This window comes from Micrasema longulum, unplaced genomic scaffold (genome assembly GCF_059751315.1).
Source record: "Micrasema longulum isolate JH-2025_06_02 unplaced genomic scaffold, ASM5975131v1 h1tg000411l, whole genome shotgun sequence".
Taxonomy (NCBI): Eukaryota; Metazoa; Arthropoda; class Insecta; order Trichoptera; family Brachycentridae; genus Micrasema; species Micrasema longulum.
In genome coordinates this window covers 444,393-457,932 of record NW_028277611.1, presented here as the reverse complement: position 1 = coordinate 457,932, position 13,540 = coordinate 444,393, and the positions used below count along the sequence as shown (strand labels likewise).

Sequence of the window (13,540 nt, the reverse complement as noted above, 5' to 3'; positions counted from 1 at the left end):
GTAATATCAAGTAAGATTAGGTGTGTAAGATTTGTGTGTCAGTAAATATAAAAGTTATAACTTTTCCACATGCCCATGTTTGATCATTTTCTAACCCTTATCCGCACTCGGCGCTGTAAAGGACACTGCAGGATCATATGTTCCGGGAAGGTGAGGTGATCAGTCTCACATTTCAGGTGCCAGTCCAGGGATGATGAAATACTTCAGTGGAAAACCATCTTCGCGTCAACCTTCCCAGGTATCGAACCCGTGACCTCATGCACAGTAAGCGAACGCGCCAACTACTGCACCTGAGAGCAGCCGCTGAGTCAAAAACACTCATCCAGAATTCTGGGTCTGCTTCACACGCAGAACTGTATTCGTCATTGGCCTGAACACGGAATCAATGCCCATATTTAGACGACTTAAATTAAGTCATAAAAAAAATACTTGACTTAATGTGAAATTACAAAAACATTTTTCCAAAGTGAAAAATAAAAATTACCTGGAGCATAGCATTACAATACGAATTAGGTAGAGTGGCTTCTAATCCAGGAAAACCCGTTTTATTATACTGGTCAAAATCAAAATCATTCGTTCCTAGTTTTGAGTATCTAACTTCCACCTAAAAACAAAACAAACAAATTAAAATTATGATCATGCAAGTTTTATACAGCGTCTTCTGTATGATACATCATCTTGATATGATTGATACATACTCGTTATATTTTGAGAAAGACAATTAGAAGTTGACGCATTTACAGGTTTAACAATATTTTAAAACAAAGTCTAAGTGTAGAATATTGTAAAATTCAACTATTTTTAGTAAGAATATTATATTGTCTACACGTTTAAATGGATAAGAAGCACGTTTTTCTTTTTTTTTAAATTTCAGTATTTAAACAAAGTTTTCACAAACATTTAAAAATATCAGAGACTTGAAGAAGTTCTCCCTGTTTCCCGAAGGTGGTGTTAGCCGTTTTATATCGGGGAATACTGCAGCCAACTTCATTGTGAAGCTCACAATTAGGCTTGGGATGAGATTTTGTATATGTTATTCAGGCGAAGTGTAAACAACATATTTTTTCATAGCATTAAGCTGTCGAATTTTGTCCCAAAAGAGTATTTCCAGAGATTTTTTTTCGCAATACTTTTTTCAAAAAACAGCTTTCTACAGCTGAAGCACATAGAATTCTTGTTGAGACTTACGGCGATTGTGTTATGTCGGAAATAACATTGGATGTGATGCTTTAAAAATAATGATTTTGGCATTGAAGATAAAGAACGCTCTGGAGCATCATAAAAGTTTGAAGATGAAAAATTGGGACAACTACTCGATGAATACCCATGTCAGATACAAAATGATCTTTAAAAGCATTAGAAATGATTTAAAAGCAAGGAAATTGGTGCCGTACTAATTATAGCCGAAAGACGTCGAACAGCATTTTTTCACGTGTGAACAGCTGCTCCAACGACGGAAAAGGATAGGTTTTTTGCACCGTATTGTGACTGGTGATGAAAAGTGGATACTATGATAATCCGAAGCGTAGGGTAAGCCTACCCATGCATCATCGACGACCAAACTAAAAAACCATGGTTCCGAATTCATGCTTTGTATTTGGTGAGATTAGTTGGGTGTAGTGTATTATGAGCTCCTCGAACCCAACGGGACCATCATGGGAGATCGCGTTCGCTTACAATTGATGCATTTAAGCCGAGTATTAAAGGAAAAACAGCCGCAATACGAGGACAGATACAACAAAGTAATTTTGCAACATGACAATGGTCGGCCACATGTTGCAAGGCTAGTCAAAACATACTTGGAAATGTTTAAATGGGAAATCCTACACCACCCGCCGTATTTACCTGACCATGCTCCTTAAGATTACCACTTGTTCCTATCGAAGACTCATGGCCTGGCTGAGCAGTACTCCCATTCTTACGAAGATACCAAAAATAGCTCGATTGCTATATCTATACTGCCAGAAATATGGGAGAAAGCAGTTGCTAGCAATGGACAATACTGTCAATGATATGCTCTTTACTAATTTTTAAGAATAAAGCATTCATTTTGATGAAAAAACAGCGAGAACTTATTCAAGTCAGCAATATATAATATAAATAACTTAAATCAATAATAATGATAAATCAATCAAAATTAAACTTCAAGGAAATAAGCTTTGGTCCCCCTTTTCTCAAAAGTAGGTTATTCCAAAAGAGTAATAACGCGCTACGGCTACAGAGATGCCATTTCACTCTATTGCATAGAACCAAAGCGTTGCAAATTTTTGAATAGGTTTTTGGTTTAACAACAAATGTGAACAGGCAATTTGGTCGCTTTGCTTGTGATTCTTGACCTGAGTACCTATGGCCCATTGTTTTGCTGAAAACTAAAGCTAACTTGATGATTTATATAGGTTATTACCAATACATGAAACATGAAACGTTGAAATTTTATTATTAATACTGTATTAAAAAAAAAAGGTTTAACAAAATGAGAAGATTTGCTTACCCTTCGGTATCGTTTTGGAATGGCTATAAATGGACTACTTTCGTTCTCCATTGTAAAGGAGTTGATGTTATTTTCTAAAGTTTTACTATGGCTAGGACTCACTGGTTGCTCAAATATATATGGGACCTGAAAATTAAATTCCATGTGTATTACAAATGTTTTTTTCACAAAAAAAGCAGTCATTCTTATTTCTACTTCTAAAATATAAAATAATGCATTACAAATTAGAACAAAGTTTTTTCTATATGATGAGCCCGAGTCTCCTTCGGGCTAATCTTATATCCACTTACTGGGAGTGTTTCACTCGAGTGTCATTTGGGCAAATTTTATTTCAATTTGTTTTTGTGTTCAAAACAAAGGCGGTTCATAAGTACATGTATAAGTGTAGTACACTGCCAAGTAAAAATATAAATAAATTATTGATAGTAAAAATAGGTAAAATAAAGTAACAGAGATTCATTGCAGTATTACACAAATATTTTACTCAATACTGGCGCCAAAAGATCTAGCGTTATCGTCTCTAGTAGAACACCTTTTTATCTTAGCATGCGCTAATTGTCACCGTGCACATTTTGTTTTGCACGATCTTTAAATGTAAATTTGTATGAAAAATACTCAATGTGGTGAAACCGTGGCTAGAGTGAGATAAACCTTCTAAGACTTTAAAGGCCGTTAGATGCACATTAAGTTTTTCTGGGTTATCAACCCTGATAGTGAATTCTGTAATGCGATCTGAAATCGCCCCCTCCCACATCAATGCCGCATTACTTAGTTCTGCCAAATAAATTCAGACGGCAGGAGCCCACAGGAGTACTGTTTTACCACCTTCACCTATCCTTAACTGACCGAGATGCAAATTAGCAACATTGGTGAAAATATTCTCTTGTTTGAGAATTAATGAAAAAATTAGAGGGGATGGAGGGAGGGGATAAGCTTAATAGGTTTTATTTTCATAATTTAATCAGTGCATGTTTGTCCTAATCAGTGCATGTGCTTATTAAAATGCATGTCGTGTTGGTTTTATATGTCTGTGCAACAACTATGGTGAAGGTGTATCGTGGGTTTTGCACGTTGGTTTAATTGGTGTCCTGACGAAGAGACCGGTAGACATAGAAAAGTCGGTAAGTGGTTATATACAAATATTCAATAAAAATTAGTAAAATGTTTGACCACAAAGATAATGCTTTAAATATTAATAATATTTTTTTTACGTTACCTGATTTCGTAAAAAGGTGTGTGGGTTGGGGGCGTATCCGATGGGGCCTTGCATCTTCATGGTTCGGAGAACTTCTGCATCTAGGAGTTTGGGCATCCGGTAGGCCGGGACAGTGAACTGGTCGGGCCAGTCACTGAGCAGCATGTCTCCGGTGGCCAGGGGCGGCAGGGGGATGGACGACGGGGAAAATGTGGTGTCCGTGTAGCTGACGAAGGGGAGCTCTTCAAGGGCGTCGGGGAATTCTGTTTGTCTAGAAACAGTAAAAGGTAAATTAGAAAAATTATGCTTCTTTCTACCTTTATAGGCTCATAACGGATCAACAACTGCAGCGTTAGGTTGATTTGTCAAATTTACTAGTTCTTTACATTTGGTAAGTGCTGGATTCGGAGACCCATTGTATATAATGCATGGAAAAGTATTTTAATAATACATGGATACGATGCATGTAGTTTAATTACCTTGAAAAGCCATTATAGATTGGTTCCGTATTATGCTCTGGAGAGAACAAGTGGAGATGTCCAGATTGATCACCAAATCCAAATGCCTGACTTGTTGCAGATATATCGAATGTTAAGCAAGGAGCATTTTGAGTGTTTACCTGAAATTTAGAAAAAAATATACATACATGAGGTTGGATAAAAAAATACGCAGAATATTTTGACTTGGCCCCCTACGACTATTTCCTATTTCCGAAGATAAAGAAGACCATGAAAAGACGGCGTATCGCAATATAGAGAAGATAAAGACCTACGTGCATAGTTCCCTTACCTGGAACATGGTGAGGCGCGGCTCCTTGGTGGGTATGGTGTCCACCAGCTGGACGTGGCCATGCGCCGTGGCCACGGCAAGGCGGGAGGATACAGAGGGCAGGAAGCGCAACAACAGCGGCTCCACGCACACGACTATCGGCGGCAGCGCTCGCAGCGCACGCACATCGTACGCTAGCAGCACGCAGTCGCACGACAGCCCGCCTTGCCTGGAAGATTACGCTTTATACATATTACATCCCATAATGTGCAATATCAACTAAATTATATCGAGTAAAATACTTTTTTCGGTTATGACCACTTTTAATTCAAAACTAGCAGGTAATGAACTATAACATACTGGGCTCATGCCTTAGTTAATCGGCTCCCTGGGCCTCAGTTGATCAACTTTTCGGGCCTCACATGGCCAAAAAGTTATAGTTTTTTCAACTCATCTTTGTCTTAAACATTGAAAATTAGTTAGTGATATTTCTTAATAGAAGTTTAAAATGTACAAAATATATATTTTAATGAATAACGGATTTACACATTAATACAGTTAGTTTGATAGACCAATAAGAGGTTATTAGAGAATTAAAATTTTTATTCGACAAATTTCTTAGTCTTTTTGGTAAAAATCGTGTTTCAATAGGAAATTAACTCCGTAGCACCAAATTACCGACTCTTACATTTTGTGTAGTAAAAAGTAAAAATGTTTTTAACAATACATGCACATGTTCATTTTTCGATTTTAAATACCTATATTTCAAAATATCTAGTCTTTTAAGAGTTCATAATTTATATAGTAGGTACCAATCATGCACACAAAATTTCCAATATTAAAATTTTCATAAGGAAAACTATCGACAAATGTGTACAGTTATTAACGTTTATTTACATAATATGTATTGAATTGGTTGGAAGAATATTCCATCTGGCAATAAGCCTGTCAAAGTACAAATAAAATGCGTAGAAAGTTAGATTTATAAAGCAGGTCCCTAGAATGGGCATGGGGCTCCACTAAATTAACAAACGTAAAATATATTTAGTTATGAGGTTTCAAAAAAAGTTCAGTGGATATTTTTAATTTTTTTATTTGTTAATAGACTATTAAAATTAATTGAAATTTTTTTTTTTAATTTTTATATATCGTATTATCAGCGCTTTGACATTTTAAGGTTTTGTCTTTCTGAAATAATTCCGGGTGTGACGTCAGAGGTTTGTCAGTTCTGCCGATTGATCTGTTTACGGTAAGCAAACCGGATATCTTTCACAGCTCTCTTATCATTGGGTGATTCATATGAACCAGTAATGTCGTTCGAAGTAGTAAGTTTTAGTAAAAATATTTTTTATTATTTTTTTCGTACATTAAGAGCCTATTTTTGTCCTACACATGTTTATCTGGCAATTTTCGACCATTTTAGACGTGTAGTTGATTTTTGTCAGACAGACGAGTAAGACGCGGTTTGGTAAGATGGGCAAATTTTTAAAAATATTCTGAAGCGAAAATAATAACAAGCCCGCTTGTGGCATTTTGAAAAAAAAAAAAAACAGACCACATTGATGCTCCTGACAATCCTGAAAACTCCTGCTCATTTACAAGACTTGGCCCTGTACGACCTTTTCCTGTTCCCAAACATAAAGAAGACTATGAAAGAACGATGTTTCGCAACCATAGAAGAGATAAACCCCATACCAAAAAGCGTATTCCAGGATTATAAAAAGCACTGGTATAAGTTTAGTGTATCACATCGTCAGTTACAAAATAGTAAAAATTACAAAACAGTACAAGTAAATTAGAAAATTGTACAAACTCGGAGCTGAATCCACAAGTGACAATGAGGTTTCCCTGGACATCGAAGTCGCTGAGGCTGGCCGAGTGGGTGTCCAGCACATGCTGCTGGCGGAGGGAGCCGGGGTCACGAAGGGTGATGCGGCCACTGGGGTCCCCGCCCACCAGCAGATAGGAGTGGCGACGGAGGATGGCACAACGAGCGTCGGCGGCCCCCAGAGAGTGCTAAAATATTTTATTTGTTTACAAATTCAAGTTTTAAATACTTCGATTTGAACTTTTGTTTGACAATCTTCGTTCTTATTTTCTTCCAGCAGCTTACAGGGATAGCAATTGGCCCCGAATATTATTCACGTGAAACAGAAACACCAGATATATGAATATGGAAGGAATATGTATTATTGCTGAAATTCCTTTGATTTCAATTATTTTTTACATTGCGAAAATAATTAAGTAGCATCGTAAATAACATAATACGTTTTTTTATTATTATTATGGATAACTTATAAAGCGCCAAGATTCATGAATATTGATTTTAATTTGTATTATGGATGATAATATAGGGCATCTGAGATCATAATTGAGGCTTGGAAGGCCGATTACAAGAGGCCCGAATTTTTTAGCATGTAACAGTCGGCTATCGCTGCCTAAATTTAATTGTACCTGTTTGGTTTCTTGCTGACGATTCAAGTCGAAATCAATCAACTTATTCTGGTGTCCACCCATCACAACTCTATGCGAGTCCAAGGCGATTATGCATTGCATATCTTGCATATTTTCAGATCTGAAAATTAAATTTATTTGTATTCGGAGTTCATGGTATACATAAAGCAGACCCCCACCTAAGAATAAGAATAATACATAAAGCAAAAGTAAGCTAAAAAAACAAATTTCTTGTTTATTAAATCCTCGCATACCGCATTTATTACACTGATACATGAACATGAATAAGATGATTCTTGGAATTTCTGTACTATCTATTTTAAAAAGAGGAAGTGTGGAAAAATTCACTATTGAATACATTTTTTTACTACCAACAAGTACAATTTGGGTTTTTCTTGAATTTATGAGAAGTCCATGTTTTTTTGTCTATGAAGAGATATGCTTGAGTGCAAGTGACATTACTCTATGTTTTTCAGCAATATCAACGGGTTTGAAATGAATATATAATTGCAAATCATCGGCATATAAATGGTACGAACAGGGAAGGTTTTTTGTGATTGGATTGCTAAAAAGGGAAAATAAAAGTGGAGAAAGTACCCCCCCTTGAGGCACACCGGCGATAAGATCAATCCGATCTGAAAAAACAATTACCATTCACATTTAGCCATTCAGTTCATATATTCCAGAGTATCAAACGAAGGTTTTAATGTATATATTATGGTTGATAAGTGTTGTCTTTCCAATTGATAAGAGAATTATAAATCTGGTTCAAAATTTCACACTTTCGTCTTTCTCATTGACTCAATTTTATTAGTAAGAAACAATAAATATTAGTCTTGCTAACTTAATTTTGAAGCTTTATGGTTAAGCATAGGCGTAGATGGTAACCTAACCTAACCATTTATTTGTGAATATTGACGCGCCAATTTTTGTAAAAACACAGCCGAGCAGAATCAAAACAGATTACCGTATTCCTTCCGTGTCCTTTAACGTAGACCCCGGCTATACTTGAAATTTGTTATAATATATATGCAGGCTTTCAAAAGTTTTATTGTTCTGTTCGATTAATTTGTAATATTATGTACATGTGAGTGATCTTTGATAAATTATTAAATATTTTTATGTTTAAATTACTAAATATTTTTTATGTTTGCTTTCAAGAGCTCAGCTCAGATCAATCGTCTCAGAATGTAGGTCAGTACAGCACATATCAAACCAATATTTGAACAAGAAATATTTACATGATAAAAGTAGGTAATAAAAAAAAAGACTTCAAAAACATATGTCTATTGATTGAAAGTCATTGAGTGTTCAATCAAATTAAAGAAAAACAATATACACAGCTGTAAAACATATATGTACATATTTATGTACTTTTTTTTTACAGTAGTTTTTTATGAAGTAAGCAAACTTGTAAAAGATTAAGTAAGATGAAAAATGTTGCGATATTTGATTTGCATTGAATGAAGTGTAAACACTCAAAATCAATCATCACATATTTTTTTCCGTAGGGGTAGGCAGAGGATAGAATGCCAAGACACTGTCTTAGGCTTTGCTTTCTCTACACTCATACATCTTCTCTTGCTGATTATTCCGACTTTTGATGTATCCATCATTGCTGGAATTAATTTGCCATGTCTTTATTTGTTTTTCTCGTTTTCTGCATCCATCAGCTTTCGTATTGTATTTTTTTTGTCGCATTTTTGGTGTCCATTTGCTCAACGCATCAACCAACCAACCAACCAAACCACGCAGCACCCCTTTCATCAATTCTATCTATAATGCTAGTCTCAGCCTTGCATACTGCACATAATCCAAAAGTAAAATAGATAAGAAGCGGACTAGACGCTTTTCAGGCAACACGGCAACACATTGTTTATTTATATTATTAAGACCGTAAAAAAAAAATTAGTGCAAATTTAAAAATAAATATGTTTTAAAATGAAGAAATACACCAAAAGTCAACAAATAATATAAATTCTGCATTCAGTGGAGATGCTTTTATTCCTTGATCGTATTTTTTGGGAGACGTTAATTGAACAGACATTTGCCAGAAAAATTAGCTGCCTCTGTCAGCCGACAGTATTTTGAATAAATATTCATACCTACGGGCTACTGATACCTATCGCAGCTCGCAGTAGAATACCAGCGCCTTGCCGAGATTATTACAGTCTCACTATTCTTTATACAAGGCGGAAACGCGTCTCGTACAATTATGCTTAGCACAGTAGATAAAGCGCCTTACTAGTAACTAAGGAAGAACTCAGGGTCAAATACTATCCTAATTCTTTCTAAATGAAAAACATCTTAAATTATGTGTATCCCGCCAGTTTTATATCCCATTAAATAATTTATCGTTTTTCTCAGAGAACTAGGTAACCTCGTTCAAACAACACTTTTAATTTTTCACTAATAACACCTTAATGACACTAAACTAAAGTGCAGTCTCATTAAAAAAAAAAGATGTATTCATATTTGACAAAACCATAAATTGTAATATTACATTTGAAAATATTTTTTCCTAAAAACAAATTCAGAAAAACACTTTCAATTACTGTCACAAAATACTCCACCATCCGCACAGACCTAAATTTCACAAGCAATATGATGTAAAATTCTTAAAAACAATACAAGTCACTTGGGTGAACTTAACAAGAAGATGCTAGACGAACCTGTGTGTAAACTTGGGAATCCCTCTTCTTATTTGATGGCGAAGGCTGGTCTTGGTTAGGGCCAGAATTCCGCTGTCGACTGTGAGCAGCGATCGCACTTCCTCCGAGGCGTGAACTTGGAACGAAGTATACTTCTGCAAGTGTGGTCCATAGTATGATGTCACGTGACCCTTGGAAATAACCAGGCAATATTAAAATAGGTCTTCTTTCAGCGGGAATATGCTACTAGGTATGTACATATTGTCAGGCTAATGCCTAAGTCGTTAATCTACATTACAGACAGCTTTTAAATTACTTATTATTTATTAAGTAGGGTGGGTGCTATAGTAAGTGGACACTAAATCTAATCGTCAAAAATTACCTAACATAAGAATTTAACTCCACGATAAAATAGACATTTCTTTGTGTGTTTTTTCTAAAAATGAATGCAATACATTAATTTATTGTTGACCATTAGATTTATAATATCTAATTACATGTTCAAATACAAAAGAAACCACCCTATTTCATCTATGAAGGTATGATTTAATTATAACGCATTCCTCACTGAGAAATCCAGTGTGAAGGAATTTATTTTAATACTCATTGTTTTAAATACTTCGGAATAAATATTGATTTACTTTTATGTTGAAAACCAAACATAGAAGTAAATAAAAAAAATAATTCTAAACCAACCTATTTCAAAATACAATAAATATTTTGGGGGTACCATATCTAAAGAGAATATACTTAGCATTATGGATATCGGCAATAGAATATGGGATAATAAGCGAGGAATCTGCTCCAAAAACATCGCTGGATATTCTCAGAGCAGTTCAAAAACGAGTCCTCATACGTATTCTAAATGGCGGCCGTCATTAATATTTCCCAAATTTGCAATACTGCACACATACCAAATTTTTAACAGGCAAATTAAAGAAATTTTAATATATAAGGATTATGGCCACCCAGTCAATGTAATTGTTAACAATAATTTGACATTATAAAAACTGTTCTTGTAAAAAAAGAGAAAAATACTTGAAAAAAGTATTCCTCGGCATGAGATTTTTCAGTGAGAGGTACTGGTGAATTTTGACAGACTGAAGCTGGCGCGTTCGCAAAACGCATTGTGTAGTATCTGTGAATAAGCTCATGGTATGACATCGCACGGCATACGCATTATGAAAATAATATCGGTCTCTCTTGCGCTCAGATGCGCTTATAAGCGCGACATAGACAACTATTGCTTTGTTAGTTGCTAATGATATGGTAATAAAATATATACAGGATGCTTCTGCGTTCATCTGAATTTCGCTGCGATTCTTAATAGTAAAAATATAATAATATGTATTTGATGTATACATATTAAGCTATGGATTAAAAACACTGGTTTATAAATGTTTATTTTCATTTAATCAAACCATGTATAGGTCGATTCTCTAGTGCTGGTGCTTTCGCAAAACTTACACAAAAACATTTTTAATGTCCGGAATATTGATTTTCAAAATCTTGATATTGTATTAAATGTTTTTAGAAATCTCTTCTAGATCAGAGCAAAAAAACAACCACTTAAGAAACTGTAATATATTTATTTATATTTAAACAAACTTTTTTTTAATTCAATATTTTGTATTCATTATAATAATAATTAAAAGTAATTAAATTAAAATGCACAGTACAAATTATACTGGAGAAAATATGTACAATCACTTATTTATTAACAATAAAGATAGCACATTTAGTTAAAATTTAATTTAACCTTTTTTTTAATCAACACCTGTAGATTTTAAATGCGTTTGTGTGAGTTTTGCGAACGCGCCAGCTTTAGTTAAACAACCAGTATACACTATTCTCAAATCATATATATGTTTATAAGTAACTATAAAACGCATATGGACAGCACTTTAATATCAATCTCATTGCTCTGTTCTGCGACACCAGATTCCAACTTTTTTTGCATTTTGTTTGTTTGTTATGTTTCCAATATGAGGCCCAAAGTTTAGTTTATTTTCAATAGTTATACCTAAATACTTTGTTTTAACAACTTGTTCAACCAGTTCACAATTTATTTTAAGAATTGATATATCCTCCTCAGAACCTCTAATACGCATGAATTCACTGCTTAAAAAAATTCATTTAAGTTAATTTACATTTAACCAGTCAGAGATTCTATTCAATTATTTCTGCATTACATACACAGTCGAATAGGCAAAATTATTGTTGGATACATTCAGACACTTATTAGCTTCAATGTTTTTTTTTAAACGGGTTATAATATAAATTTAAATAATAATGTAATATGGTAAAAGCTTGAAACTTCTTAACTTATAAGAATTTTTGATTAAATTAAATTTCCCTCGTTACCTTAAAAATTCAAATAAATCAGTAAAATATTAAGGTCACCTTATTGCACTGGGGAATGGATGCAATTTTACAGTCTAGTTGGCTTTGAGCTAATATTTTCGTCTTGTAATCAATTAAATTAGAACAGATTTATAAAATTGATTAAAACAATAATGAGTTGTGAAAAATAAATACTGAACAAAGAAATTTGTCTTTTACTGCCTGTTAAACAATGATCTTTTCGAAGTAAGTTGAGAGTATATATCAGTTATGGGTGTGTGGACGTGGAATTTCGGCTTTAGTGGACTGAATCGCCTCTAGGATACTCACCCCCTGGTTTCCCATCCATAATAATTCTTCCGCCTTGTCAAATATAACCGTAGAGACACCAAACATATCACCCCCATCTGACATGACAGTTGCGAGCTCATGGTATTCCGATTTGACCCCATTTATCCCAAAAGCATCGATAAATTCGGAGGAGTAATGACCTGAAACCAATTCAATATGACCTGAAATTGCGAATTAAGCATTTTATAGGACATAAAATACCCATGTTTACGTATATCATTAGCGGACAGATTTAACATATGTAAAATAAAAACTTACTATTTAAGACATCTGAAGATGGTGCGCATAATTCGGCGTAGTGGTAATCCATAATCGGCACCTTTTACGAATTTCATTTATAAATAAATATGAAAAAACAAGGCTTCAAAAATAATTTTAAAATAAGTAAATAAACTCTAGATTGACATCTTGAATGAAAACAGCGGATCTCCGAGGCCATCTGGCGGTAGCTTTTTGAACTAATCCGATAATGCGTCACAGCAAGAAAATTTGGTTGGCATTGTACAGGAATTTGATAGCATAAGACTGGCAACATTTTTAGCAACCCGCAATATTTGAAAACCGAGAGCATTCACTAGTAGTAGTTCTACATTATCTCTGGAGTATTCGTGAATGATATTCATTGCCTACTACTAGACTGCAATTTTTTTAAAATAATTTTCCCTCAAACTGGATTACGATTTTACAACACGGCACTTCTTGAAATTCAGATTTTGCAAACAAAGAATTTTAAAAATATTAAAACACCGGCTGTTTGAAAAAGGCTATCATAGAGTTTTAAAATATCTACAGGACAAGACAGCTTGGCATTAGATTCGTGTTTATTGATTTTAGTGTGTTAATTTGAATTTATTCGTTTGTTTAGTTGAATTTACCATTTATTTAATTGTATCATATAAGTTATACTTTATTGACGTTTGTGATTTACTGAATCCTATGTAAATAATGTACCTAACTAAACTAGTAAAATTTAATAGATTTAATATTTTCACGATTTTATCAGAAAGTCATTTGAAATGGCGAATATGACTCCATACTAAGGTCGGAAAACATAAAACTTTATTTGCACACGTTCTTATCCAGGGTTGTCTTTCCCGCGTAATTAAAAAATTTCATTTCGCGTTTGAAAGTAGAATATTTTCAAATCAAAGGCATTCGATTAATTTCATTCGAATGAATCATCTCTAATTGATAAGTACATATCTGTGGAGTACATAACATAAAGGATGAATGTCAAAACAATGAAGTTTTGAGATATAAAGTTTTTATGTTTGCAAACCTCTTGGA

The 13,540-nt window shown here is 34.2% G+C and overlaps 1 protein-coding gene across 6 annotated transcripts in view; it reads right to left on the bottom strand.

The window, feature by feature from the left end:
• PAN2 (PAN2-PAN3 deadenylation complex catalytic subunit PAN2) overlaps positions 1-12,686 on the bottom strand; it is a 36,259-nt gene extending 23,573 nt beyond the window's left edge. For 3 of the 6 annotated variants that reach the window (XM_088226132.1, XM_088226134.1, XM_088226136.1), the window contains exons 1-10: positions 12,512-12,686; positions 12,233-12,414; positions 9,581-9,750; positions 6,909-7,029; positions 6,268-6,470; positions 4,476-4,683; positions 4,166-4,305; positions 3,708-3,957; positions 2,492-2,617; positions 485-604 (exon numbers count right to left, since the gene is read on the bottom strand). In XM_088226132.1, coding sequence (XP_088082258.1) covers positions 485-604; positions 2,492-2,617; positions 3,708-3,957; positions 4,166-4,305; positions 4,476-4,683; positions 6,268-6,470; positions 6,909-7,029; positions 9,581-9,750; positions 12,233-12,414; positions 12,512-12,563 — 1,572 coding nt within the window. In that variant the 5' untranslated portion in view covers positions 12,564-12,686. The remainder of the gene's footprint in view (positions 1-484; positions 605-2,491; positions 2,618-3,707; positions 3,958-4,165; positions 4,306-4,475; positions 4,684-6,267; positions 6,471-6,908; positions 7,030-9,580; positions 9,751-12,232; positions 12,415-12,511) is intronic. The other 3 variants (XM_088226133.1, XM_088226135.1, XM_088226137.1) reach the window with 1 other exon arrangement.
• Positions 12,687-13,540: the final 854 nt, after the last annotated feature.